The 13,972-nt window shown below is 37.6% G+C and overlaps 1 protein-coding gene across 1 annotated transcript in view; it reads left to right on the top strand.

The window, feature by feature from the left end:
• GABBR2 (gamma-aminobutyric acid type B receptor subunit 2) overlaps positions 1–13,972 on the top strand; it is a gene marked incomplete at both ends in the record, with an annotated part of 482,647 nt that overhangs the window by 435,282 nt on the left and 33,393 nt on the right. Inside the window, one exon of the mRNA XM_082312677.1 lies at positions 8,984–9,094. Coding sequence (XP_082168803.1) covers positions 8,984–9,094 — 111 coding nt within the window. The remainder of the gene's footprint in view (positions 1–8,983; positions 9,095–13,972) is intronic.

Raw genomic sequence — 13,972 nt, 5'->3', positions numbered from 1 at the left:
TAAATCCTCTTAGGGAATGGATTTTTCACTTTCTGCATGAAGGCAATGTCCAGTTGTTGTTGTCACTGCAATGCAAATAGGCATAGTGATAAATATTGTCAGAATCCATAAATCATAGGAATTATGGCACTAAGCAGAAAATATAAGACAATTATAGAGGTGAGATTGTTGCCCTCCTTGGCCCAAAGAGCTGGGCACAATTGAGGACCTGAGAGTTTTTCTTGTTGGGAGGAGCAACCGATGATAGATTCTGTTAGCTGTTGAGTACAAATCTGGCTTATTTACAGGAAAAGTGTGAAATCCTGTTTCTCTAAGTGCCACAGAAAGAACGATAAGTCATGTCCTTGCTTACAACTCAAAGCCTACCCACTAGAAAATTATCTGCAAAAAGAGCTTCTACCTTGGTTCCTGCTAGGGTCACCCTAACAGTTTGTCTATGGCTATCCTCTGCATTTTTTCCTCTACTGTTCTGCTTTATACATTTGCCATACTTCCACACTAATGCTGTCGGCTTCCATTACCATAAGAAAGGAGGTATTGAATTGCTCCAGCCACCAAGACAAGTGGCTGGCGTGGCCTTCAGCGTAGCAGGAAAGCTAATTAGGAAAGGAAAAAGAACTAGAAGAAACTCCAAGTCCAGCTGGTCAGCCACGATTCTGGGCAGCTTCACAGGAAAGGAGGGGAAAATATTCTTCCTCAGTTTGTGAAGCTGATACCAAGAAGTGCACATTTCTGGAAGAATCTGTGCGGCGCAGGAGGATCTGGGTAGTAACAAAGGTCTTCATTCCTTTAACCTGCTTTTCTTATGTATCTTGGCATTTTGCCCTCCCTTCAAAGAAAAACACACGTTCTACTGCTGAGAATGCTTTATTAAGTCTTTGTAACACTTGTCCCGCTGCCTCCATGCACATACGCAGAAACGTTTCATTATCCAGTTCCTAGATATGTAATTGGGGCAACATTCTCTGAGGAAATAATATGATGTAAAATTTCTACTGAAGAGATCGCTGAGTGCAGAGTGGAAAGACTTAGTCACAGTTGTTTGAAACACTCCATGATACAAGAGAATTTTGCCTTTTCCCTTTCATTGCTAGTCTGCATTTGTTTGCAGGGATCACAGGGATTTCTTTACTCAGTCTAATCTATTATTTTGTATTTTCCGTTAATGCAAATAAATGAAACTGCTTGGATTAGGGGATGATAGTAATAAAAATACCAAGAAATCTCTGGGAACCTTTTGGCTCTCAAAAAACAGTTTCATTTAAATAAAAATGAAGTACCACAACAGCAAAATAAAAATCATTAAGTAAAGTGATGTTATAAATAATGCTGCTGAGAGATTTTCTTTACAAGTAAATGTATGGACACATTCACAATACAAGAGCTTATAAATAGCTCTTCTGGCATTTTATCATCTTTCAGTCACCCTAACTTACAGTATGCGTGCTTACTGCTTTATGGAATTATTTGTACAAGAGACAGATGGGGAGCTAGAATGTAGGTTTATTTTAAAGATATTACAGTGTGACTGTCACTGTGGCTGTATTACAGACCTTATTGCTTTGGGGTAGTAGGAATTAGAGTGGTTCTCTCTAACATGTTTTCTTTTTTTCCTTTCTTTCTTTCTTTGCTCCTATCCACTTGTAAAGTTAGACCTGGATTCTGTATTTGTAGCAAGTTGAGTGATGTAAATAACTACATTAACACCCTTGAAGCCCCAAAATGTGTTACTATTTTTTTCTTTGGCTTATATGGTACATCTTTTTTGTGTTTTAGAAAACTAAATTGAAAAAAAAAGAGTGACCAGATAAAAAATAGGGATATACATGTCGGTATTCCAGCAAATGTCATTTCATTGTGTGATGATTTCTAGCTAGCCAGCCATTACAGAATTACTGTCCCATGTGTATGCTATGCTAAAATACCACTTGGAATGAAGATTTTTTAGGAGTTACAATGTAAACAGGATTTCTTCCGAACTGGTGGAAGAGTTTAATTTTTGAACTTTTTGTGAAACCAGGTAATGCTTAAGTGCAGTCCGTTGACTGAGGTGGAGTGGGGGAGCTGAATGTCAGCTTAACAAGAAAATGAATGAAGCAGAAAGTACCCTGTAATCCCCCTGGATAACCTAAAGATATCCTTTACTTCACGTCACAGGGGCAGGGGTTTTGTATTCAGGTCTACGTGAGAAACCTTGCATCCTGAAACACTTCATACTGCAGCTCTGTGCAAATCCTCCTCTGGAGAACTCCACCGAGCCACTCCTGTTGTGGGTTTGGGAAAAAGAGGCATACTGGGCCCAAGGCTGACTTCTGTCCCACACAGTTCCCACCTGAACCTAAGCAGCGGGGTTATAGTTTAAAGTAGTACTGCTGTACTGCGTCACTGCAGTACTCATCACCACTGTGGAACCATTAGAGCCTTCAAGAGCAATCCTTTTTTATAATTAGAACTAGAATTAGAATTTTAGAAATTCCTACTTCTAATTTCTAACTAGAAATTTACTGTAGAAAACTGCTTCTGTCTCTGGACCAATAAAAACTGAAGTGAGAATTTTTATATTGATCATAGTTATCAGAAGGAAAGATGTGTTTTTCTAACAACTCAAAGAAGTAAAGCACAATAGGCTGAATTCTTCTCAGATTTCCTAGGCAATTTGCTTAACCTTCATATGACTCCACCTCCTCATCTACAGAAATGAGGTAACAGCTCCCTTTCCGATAGTGCCATGAGCATTAATCTACTGTTCCAGTACAAAGTAAGTAAACCCACAGATTAGGGGCTGAAGCAGTTGTAACTATTTCATGAAACAAAATTTAGTCTTCCACCTCAGATTATGGAAAAAACCAAAAAACTGTAACATTCCTAAACTTTTGATCCTTATGAGAAGTTTTTCTATTCAGATGGGAACTATTTTCTATTCAGATGGGAGCATGCTACCTTACTGCAGTTGTGTATTCATAGTCATCAACTGTAAATGTTTTTACAAATATAATAACATTAACTAAACAATTTGAAAAAAAAAAACAAAACCAAATCTAAATTCAAGTCTAAAATAATTTTCTCCTTGAGGCTGACATGAGAGAGTATGCACACTGGATGCAATGGACATTGTGGTTGCTCAGAGCCTCATTCTTACCTTCTCCTGAGGTTAGAAGATTTATGTTTCTCATTTCTCTTGCAGGAATCATGGAGTGGCCAGGTATAAGGATAGTTATGTAGTTGAAAGCCTGCTTTTATTACCAGAATCCTGCATTCCTATACTGGAAAACAGTCCCTACTATTTGAAATAGTACTGTGCTCACCTGTTAAAAGCTGATTTTCTGTTCCATGATCAAATTGTCCCATGACTCTGAATCAAAGAAAAATACATGAAGAAAAAGTCTTTAAATCAGTCACTGTCTTGGATCATTAGACTATTACAGAAATGACCGAACTTCTCAATTAATCTTGAAGAGAAATGAAATTGGTCACTGGACTGCAAGAATCCAGTAACAGTTTTATACTCGGCTGAGGTACTATACAACATACAATGCGATTGGTAATGTATCTGAACCCACGCTCAGATATGAAGACAACAAGCTTTTATTCCAGGTTGCCTACCAAATTTTTAATTGGAAGACATTCCAAGTGAGCTACCCCAGCTTAGTATTGCATTTGCTATTTTGCATTCATGGAAGATATGAGTACACAAAGTAAAAAACATAAGAAACAAAAGGGATCCATTTCCTGGCAAATATCTTTTTCATATCACAGTGGTTTTTTGCTAAAAATACCCTCAAATTATTAAGTAATTGAAAAGTAGACAGCCTTTGATCCTTCTCTTTCTCTTTTCATCAGTAATTGAGAGCCTGGCTACAACACACTGCATGAGAAAACTGTTTAAATCTTTTTGTGGAACACCTTTCCATATGGATAAGCAGTTTAGCACAGAGGAGGGCTTCTTACAACGTGCAAGTAAATTTAATTTCTTACAGAATTTATAGTATAAACTAACTATAATTATCCTTGAAAAAAAAAAAAAAAAGAATTTAAAAAGAAGTAAGGATAATCTTCTAATTTAGCAAAGTCTGATTTTCAGATAAGGAATCACATTTGGGCTCCATATGTCTGTTAAATGTGCCAAATCAAAAATGCCAGAGATGTCTAATTCATGCTGCAGACTAGTGATAGTATATAGTCATTATGCCAGTTAGATGGAAGCCATTTAAAGGGAAGATAAAACAGTGAGTGGGATGATATATGAAGACCATTTTAACAGTGTGACAGAAGAGTATGATCTTGTATTTTCCTGCATTATGGGAACCATACAATTTATTTTAAACCTAGTAAACAGAAGCTGCAACTATTTACCTTATGTTTAATATCCATCTTTAGAAAAGACTGAGGCCTAACGTTCTGATTTTCTCACTGATGAAACTTCAGCTGCAGAAATGGCAAAATGTCACACTGAAAATCTGCTGCAAAGTTTTTTAGAAAGCTTGCTGTATTGTCCACCCGTGAGCTGTGTTACACAGCAGCACCACAGCTCTCTAAATAAGGATCATCTGCCATACCAACACGGGACCTGAAGAGGTGACCACATAGAAGTACGCAAGGAAGGTCAAGGATTTTTGGATACTGTGCGGTGGCCCAGTCTGTTCTTCACAGACATTTGCTGGATGAAATGCTTCGTGGAACATAGACCCTTCCTACTTTTAAGACCTATGTGGAGCTATAGAGAGGGAATGGCAATAAAGGCACAAAACAAGTCAATGATACATCAATCATCATACAAATATCTTCGCACTATGCCGGGTCTTTTCCAAAGGGATTTCAACTAGTATAATAGCCACTAAGAAATCACACTTATAGATGAAAAAAGGAGACAGGGGCTGTCTTTATATGGATCAAACAACATCATGCCCAAAAGGCACAGGTGCCTCAGGGTGGTTTGCCCTATCATCCCACACCTTAGCCTGCTGTGGAACACCTGTGGACCATAAGGAAAGCTGTCCGTCACACTGCATACATTTGTTTATTCAGGTAGAGCTGGATCTTAAAGGAACTGAGAGAATTGTTCTGCAAAAAGGGCACTTGCACTTGAAGCGCTGCCTTTCTGCTTCCCTAACATGGGCCACTCTGGAAAGGAGATTAAACTCAGCCTGTAGTTTTGAATTGCAATCCATAGTGAAGGTGAAGGAAACAAGAGTCTTGTTGCTGCTCGGTTATTTTGAGGAGGTGTAGGAAGGTAGGATGTACTCAGCAGTCTCTGACATAGCTCCTGCCCTGGTCACTCCTGCAAACTTCCCTGCTGGTTCCAGGTGGTTTTAAGCTTCACTCCTCCCTCTGGCAGTACCCACCTAAGCCATCACTAAGCTATTATGACAAGGATCTGCCAGTTCACCAGCAGACTGAAGAGCAAAGAAAATGAAAAGGCAACAAAACTACAGAAGTGACTAATTTGAACATGCACAGAGAGGGGATAGAAACATTCTGTAGGTTTATTGGTTTGGGTTGCTTTCTAGACCTAGCAGATCTCATGTAAAACAAGCATTTACTGGTGATGATACACAACTCTTGTATGAAGTGAACAGATTAAACTGTTTATGTTCAACTGCTGAAAACACTCCAGAAATTGATGTCAATGTCAGAAACCTTATTAGGTTTCAGAAGAGGTACGAAATCACAAGATAGGAGGTCTTCAGGCTTTTGAGAATGACATCTGAAGGGCATTTAGATTGTTTTCTATAAAAGGAAAGGGCAAATTTCCAGTACATATATAATCACTGGTAACATTCATGTTGTCATCCTCTCTAAAGCAGTAACAAAGTGCACAAATGGTGGATGATTAGAGAGGTCAGTGAAGTGCTCCATTCAGCTGTAATTGTAGAGTTTTTAAAAATTCTTTTGACATCAGAAAATATCATATGTTTTTTTTAACCCAGCTTTTTGCTATGATTAGTTAATTCATGCAAAATCAGTGAAGAAACAGAATGGCAAATTAAAAGCAGTAAAACAGGAATGTCATTTTGCAGTACTGATAAGTAATCAGCAAAATCAGTTCACTGTAAAATTACTTCTACCTGACAACGCTTAACTCCACATGCACAAGTGTTCAGCAAAATTTTGTTGAAAATACTACCACCTTGCAGATCTGGAAAGTGCTTTGAAGGAAGTGCTGCCCCATGTACACTTTTGCTGATGCTGCAACCAGTATTCTCTCTTTTCCTGCTCCCCCTAGAGCACTTCACAAGAATTTCTTATCTCAGATAGAAAATCTGAATACACCGTTTTATTTAATTAACATATTTTTAAAACTATCATTGCCCTATAAAATCTGACAATATCTTCTTACTAAGGATATGATGCAACATCTTTCTCTCTAACACAATTTGAAAACAAGTTATGCTTTCCATTTGTCATTTTTCTGCCTGGGTCTCTCTGTTTTGAGTAATGAATGGACATATGCTTTCCAATTCTGAAGCAAATTTGCGTTAGAGAATGAACACATAATGAAAATAAAAAGATAATCTGCCACTGACCAAACCGGAGTTTGCATTTCAGTAATATTCTTCGAAATAAGGAATAATTCCAGTTGCTCATAGTTGGTTAAAAGTCGTGGAATGCTTCAGTCTAAGTGTGAGTGGAGGTTTCAATCCAGGGACAAGGGAAACAAACCACATGACATTGTCCATCACATCAAGTGGAAGTCTAAGTTATTTATAAACTTTCTTGTTTCACAAAAGTACGAAACTGAAATAGAGGGAATACATGGCATAAAGGACATAGAGCTGGGGAAACGAAGACACAGTCCTGTGCTGACACCCCAGTGTGAAGAAAAAAGAAAAAGGCACTCTGATGACCACAAGCTTAAGTTTTATGTAATTTCCATAATTCCAGACCATGAGGGATGCAACTATTTGCATATTGTAACTCAAAAATGGGGAACAAATATTTATAGAAGGGTCAGGTGTAGTTTAGAATTTCAGAAAAATGTCTCTGCAGTACAGTCCTGTTCACACATCAGTTACACATTCAGAGCTATATTTGAATGATTTGTCACGTGAACTTTACTTAATACTAGCCAAAAATTACGTTGAACATCGCAGGTTGTAACTTTGACATGAAAAGATATTTTCCTTTCAGTGCACCTAAATTTTAGCATTAGGCTTTTGTCACTGATGAGGGAGAATGAGGTAGTTTAACTGATTCCCAGACAAACATCCGTAGCATCTTAAATGTTGTGATGCCACTTAATGTTTGCAGTCATTTCAATTCTTCAGCTAATCGTTGTTAGCTTGCCATCAGCAACTGTCAGGGCGGAGTCATAAGCTCTCTGGGAGAGTTAATATTGCCTTCTTGGTTTTTATCTTATTGTATTTTAGGACACCTTTTTTCAAAGATCTTTATTGTCCTGTTCAGGGTTTCTATAGAAGTCCAGGATAAGAAAAGGTTTTAAATGTTAATGTCTTGCCTACTGCAGGATTTGCAAAGAAAGTTGTGAACCCTTTGACTGTGCAGTACATAGCACAAGGTTGTTTGGGTTTTTTTTCATCCCCCCCCGTGTCTACCTCCTTGTTTGTTACATTATCTTTTGACAGTGTATGAGGTCAGGGGCAATACAAAAAGACTGAATGAAGAAACTGAGCTGTGGATTAATGCTGTGACCATGAAATCCATAGCAAAATTCATACCAGCACCAGAGGCAGCAAGAATAACCTTTAGGAAATTATTCAGATCTCTCTAAAGTCCTTCCACATACAATTCTATGTTTCAGTTGGTGAAAATGTGATTTTTCCTTATCTCATATAATAATCATTATACTTCTGCATGAGACATTTTACATGTGTTATTCATCAAAAAGGGAAATGGCAAAGCCCACTGGGACAACCACATACAGAAAGTTATGTCTGGGTTGACCTTAGTTTAGCTGAAGTTCAGATCCAGTGTTTCAAAGTAGAAAGGAAAGATAGCTTTCAGTATTTCAGTGTATTCTGTAAAGCAAAACGGGCTGTGGGTACACACAGCTCAGAATAGCCAATAACAGGAGGATTCTGTGATATCTAACTAAAACAGGGTCCCTTAGAATCACATACGAGACGCACCTTGTGTTCTTATACAGTGTACACCATTAGAAAGCAGTTGGACTATACCTTGATATATATTCTAATTGTAGACAGCATAGTAGCTAGTACCCGTTTGCTCTTTGCGTCAACTGTTTTTTTTTTTCCTGTTATAAAAAAAAAAAAAAGGCAAGAGATACTGGAGGTTGTTCTGGCAGGTTTCTGTGAGTTTTAATTAAAACTTCTTCCTCATACAAACAGTCCTGGTAGTCTGCAAGTCCGCTTGATTCTGCACTTTTATACAATCTCCTGTTCAAAATAAATGGAAAGCTACAAAGCTTCCAGCAGTATTAAATTTTGCATAGATGTTCACTTTCTCTAAAGGACTTTTTTCCCAAGTTTTTGATGATTTATACTCTCTTCTAAGCTACTGATGTAGTTTCCATAGTAAATGGTCTTTGATTTAACTCATAGTTATCAATGAAAAAACACCTGAAACACAGCAGTGTTTCATACATTGTTTATCAGCCATTTGCCAGTGACACAAGAACCGCAGGTGAAAGGAGAGATGACTTTAAGCACATTTATTTTCATGTCTGTGCATTCAAGCTGTTTGCCTTGTAGAAAAATGAGATGTCCTAAAGCTGATAAATGTGATTGACACTGTTAAAGACGGAGCGACTTCAGACATTTTCTTTCTGGTTTGCAGTAGAGGTGACCTCACCTGCTGGTAGCTATCACATGGTTGTTTCCTCAGATCTTTGCTTTTCACTGTATTCCTTTGCAGGTTCATGGGTCTGCGGTCATCACAAGTTACTTTAAAGTTGTCCACTCTGTATTCTACCCATCCTCAATCTACTGAGAATAGATTTAAGTACCTCTGAGGTGTGAATACAAATGAAATCTGAATCCAAATATTTCACCTTTTATTTTTGCAGCCGGACCCTGCAGGCAGAGATATCTCCATCCGACCAATCTTGGAGCACTGTGAAAACACTCACATGACAATTTGGCTTGGGATTGTCTATGCTTATAAAGGGCTGCTAATGGTAAGCATAGCTTGTTCTGTACAACACTGACTTCAACTCCTATTTACTGGTAGTCATGAACTGAATTATATTTGCTTTTCTGATAGCTGGGAGTGAGTTGAGCTTCGTTGAATACACCTTTTATAATTGGGCCTGTTCTAAAGTTCTTTAGGTGGTAATATGTGGATATATGAATACGTAAAATAAATAAGACACTAATAGCACTTAAGTTGAATACTACAGATATACAGCAAACAAAGAAATTTAATAGTGAAAAGATGGATCTATGAATGAGACAATTTTGTAAATAAAGCAGCCCAACCTTCTGAATTCCTTTAGGTTCTCCAAAAAGGTGGGACTAGGTTATTCTAGATGTTTGCCTCTGAATTGCAAATGTCCTTCAGGACCAGTCACAGGAGAAGCATGATGAATTTGGAGCCTGAATTAAAATAACCCCTTTGTCACCAAGGCCCATCTCCACAAAAAGATTTACTTACTAAAATAGACCTCAGGAACCAGGAATCCTGAGCCTTCTTAGTTTCAAAAAAAGACCTGTAAAGGTGACTATTAGTAATTAAGAGCTCCTAAGCCTCAAGGTTTTAAAAACATCTGATTTTGACAGCACTGACCAGCTGAACACCTATCTTGAGCTGAGCCCATCTGGATCCTAAACCTAGATAAACATTAGTTTACCCTGCCCAAAGGCTTCAATCTGTTCTGTGTATTTGTAGCATGCCTATTCATCAGGACACCCGTGAAGGACCCGGCCAGCTGCTTCCACTCAGCGTGGCTGGTGCTGCTGCCCTGAGGGAAGCCAGGGAAAGGGAGCTGCTGGTGCCTGGAGCACTCATCTTCCCTCTCCACAGCGAATGACTGCTCTGCTGGGCTGCAGAGTCCTGCTGCTTTTCATGCTGCTTTTTTCAGGCTGAGAGATCTTTAAATATGCAATACGAAGTTCAACAGGAAGGGATGAGAGCTTTTTTTCTTTAATTCTAAACAGTCAGTAGCTTTGTGGTCAGACTGGTCTGCTGGGCAGTGCCTTCAGGCAGAGAAGGCAGTACCACCAAGTCTCTCCAGTTCCCACGTGAGAGCTCTGATCGTGGATCTACCAACCAAAAGGAAGCCCTCCCACCTTTCCACTTAAAAAAGAAAAAAAAAAAAGCAAGAAACTTTAGGTGTAGACACCTATTTTTAGGAGAATGTCCAAGCAGGCTGTGAAACTAAGAGTTAAGACATACTTCATCCCCCCAAAAGGATCAGAAATTAGGAGAGATTCCACATCTCAGCATTTCTTATTGGGCAGCTCTGAGTGGCTCTGGGTTCACAGTAACTTCAGCATGTAGCACAGCACTGAAGGATTTTTGTTTTGAAGGCCAGGCCACCAGAAGTTAGGAGCCGTGACACTGACCAGCACTGGGGCCACAGTAAGATATAACTGTCCATTAGCATAAAACATCACACTTCATGCAAAAACACAGCACATCACCCCAAATCGTATCAGTACGTTGTTTCTGGAGCTTCTTTGCATACCAATGAACTAGTCCAGTTCAAAACAGATCATTGCAAATAAAAGGGAGGAAGGGCTCCTTCAGGCTGTCAGAGCCCCTGTACCGTAGCAGGGCCCATCTGCAAGTCCCCGTGTGGAGCTGGGAGCTACTGAAATTCCTACTTATATTTCTTTGTTTGATTTTTCCTAATCTGCATAGTGCCAATTTCTGATTTTGTCTCTTTTTTAAGCCAAATCTTCCAAAGAGACACAGCTAAACTGGAAAGCATAGCTTTAGTACCCAATTGCTGACAAGGTATTTAACTTATTGCACTATTTACATTCTATGTGGTGATGGTTTGTATCTGTTAGGTCATTTCTTTATCTTCAGAGATGAAGTTCTCAATTTTTTGTCCCTTTTCTAGTATATTACTTTATTACTGGCTTGACATAGCTGTCAATAAATTCCTGCTCTTCACTTGGGAGAGTATTTTTCACTTTGCATATTGAATTTTACAAGATATTTCATAGATAATTTGTTAAAAGGAACAATGTTTTCCATATTTTTGTTACTTTCCAATCTCCTTGTACAGAAATTTTGAATAGTTCATTTTGTGTTCTCCCAGGTAGAATTTGCCAGTGTTCCTTATACAAGTTCTTAAGACATTTTTCTCTGTGGTTCTTTTGAAAAGTAAACAAGTAAATATGTTTGGTTCACTTAGAGCAGTGTAAAAGAACAAATCAAAATAAAAAAATAATAATTTGCAAAAATAACTTCCATAATGTTTTCAATTAAAAATTTGTAATTTATTATTAAAGAGAGAAAATGACATTATATATTTTAAAAATACATTCTCAGGTAATTTTCTTTGTCGTTTCGTTCAAGTTTGAGTTATGCTGGACAGTAATCAAATTGCATTGGTTCTCACTAGTCCTTTGCCCTAGATTGGTTTGTTGGGATGTATGTTGGACTGTTTTCTACAAGATATGTGACTCAGTTTGTTTAAGTTTGCAAATGCCATTTAGCATTACTCACTATACTTATTTCAGGCACATAGTGTTTCATAACCATCAGTGAAATATACACTTTTTATTACTCCAGTGCCCTTTTATCACACAAATCGCTACATATGAAAAAGGAAGATACTCTTCTGAATCACTTAAATAATTGCTATGGTGAGTTATGTGAGGACAACAGGACTGATCCTTTTTATCTCATCACCAAAGATGTTTCTGTACACCACACATACTTTGCCTTCAGAACAAAAAACAGAACCTCTCATGTTACTGTATCATTTTATAAAGGTTTATCTAACATGAAATTCTGCAGTTTGTAAAAATAAAATACTTATCTCTAATTTAACATACTTTATTCAGATGCCTCAGGACTGGTGACCAGAGAGTAATAGGAAGACAACCATCCTAAATCTTGCCTTTGTCATTATATTAGTGACTCTAGCCAAGTCCTACTGTACATATGGGGCTCAGTTATTTTCCCATCTCAGGTTCAGCTCCTAAAAGGCTATTTACAAGTTCAAGGTCTGTCTGTGTGTATGTTGTGACCATCAGTTGCAGTATGTCTAGCTTTTGATTTCTGATGATGTAGACATGGCTGAAAAGAACCTTTATTTCTTATATTCCAAAGCATGACAGAAATCACACCATCTTAAACTCGCCAGTGGTGCATTATTAGTGAGTGCGCTAACATCTTTCTGAGGGGTATGAATTATTTTTCTGATCTCAGCCAAAGGAATACCAGATTAAGGATGGATTGGACTCCTCCAGTGAGCTTTGCTTATTAACCACACACACTAGACTTGTCAACAGTTTGATTCCCCTCTTCCTGACAATGCATTTAATTTACATTAGACTCAAGTTGTACATATGTTGGAAGTTTCATTGTGTTGCTGACATATTATTACAGTTACATATTATTCAGCTACTGAGAAACAGGCTTTCAAGGCCAAGTTATATTTTCAGTTTGGCTGTTGCTCTGCATATCAAATCCTACTTTTACCCTCTAAGTGTTAATTGAAGGGTTTTTAAGCTACAGCTAATATTACTGACCACTTCTGATATACACAGTTTTTAATGTATGGTCCTTAGCTAACCTTGCTAAGGATGAGAACATCAGTATTTCATGGTGGAGATAGGAAAAACTGATGCATATACATCATGGGACTTGGTAATGGTCGCTAACAATAAGAAATTTAATTCCTTCTAATGATTCATATTGCAGCTTTCTGTTTTGGTCACTATAGTTGACATACTGCGTGACACAGCTCCGTAATTGATTTATGAAGCCAAATAAAGTATTCCTTCAACTAAAATATATCTTGGGGATAATGTTCAATCTTAATTTCAAGTCTGAAAGAATGTCTCTACTTCCTGAGGCTCTCCAATCACTAAGTTGAATTTGTCTAGCTCTGACTTCCAACCCTTGAACCTTGGTGGGTCTTGCATATATGTTATCCCTCTTTCTCTAAAATGACTTGATGCCTTTATTTTTAGGAAAACTACCCTGAGTTTGGCCAAATTTCTGTGACTTTTCTAAAAATCTTACTGCTTTATGAAAATGACATCTATTACTCATTTACCATTCTCCACCTTTGCTTCCTCTGCATCATTTTCAGCCATGATATTATAGCCTCCTTCAAGTCAATGTACAAATATGGGACAGCATTAGGTTAGGAATTTTTGGAAACCTATCCTTTTTTTCAGTATCTTCCCATTAATAGTTACACGTTGAGTTTTATCACCTAGATTTCAATCAGTTTAAATTTGTTTTGTATTCATTTTATAACATACTGTTTTTAAATAACAATACCATGCAGTATTAAGACAAACACTACTGAGAAATCCAAGTAAGCTGCATAAATGTGATTATCTTTGTTCAGTCTTGCAATCTCATTGAAAAAATAATAGCATGTTGAATTATATCGCTGTCTTTTTTTTGTCATTTATTGCCTGAGTTCATGTATCAGCCATTTCATTAATTTGCTTAGGATAGAAATTACCGTAATAGCTCTGTAATCACTGAAGATGTTCCAATTTCTCTTTTCCCATATGGCCTCTTTATATCTTAAGTGGAGCTTTGCCAGAATTCCAATAAATATCAACAATTAAGTCCAGCAGTCCAGACAACTTCTAAATCAATTCCTAAAACTCCTGCATGCAAGTTACCGGGTCTCTCTGATTACAACAGCTTTTCTTGACAGGGTTTTCAAGAGCTCTCTTACTGCTGGAATAAGCTGCATTTCACTGTTTTGGCAAGACATGAATGTATTGTTCCATCTCTATATAAATATAGGACAAAAATATTCATTAAGCATACCTTATCATGCATCATTACTATTGAATTTATCATCTTCCAAGGAATGAATCATTATTAGGATTCCCTTTTCTCCACATAC

Source organism: Platalea leucorodia, assembly GCF_965183815.1.
Source record: "Platalea leucorodia genome assembly, chromosome: 1".
NCBI lineage: Eukaryota > Metazoa > Chordata > Aves > Pelecaniformes > Threskiornithidae > Platalea > Platalea leucorodia.
The sequence above is the reverse complement of the archived record's forward strand: the minus strand, read 5'-3'. Positions and strand labels throughout refer to the sequence as shown.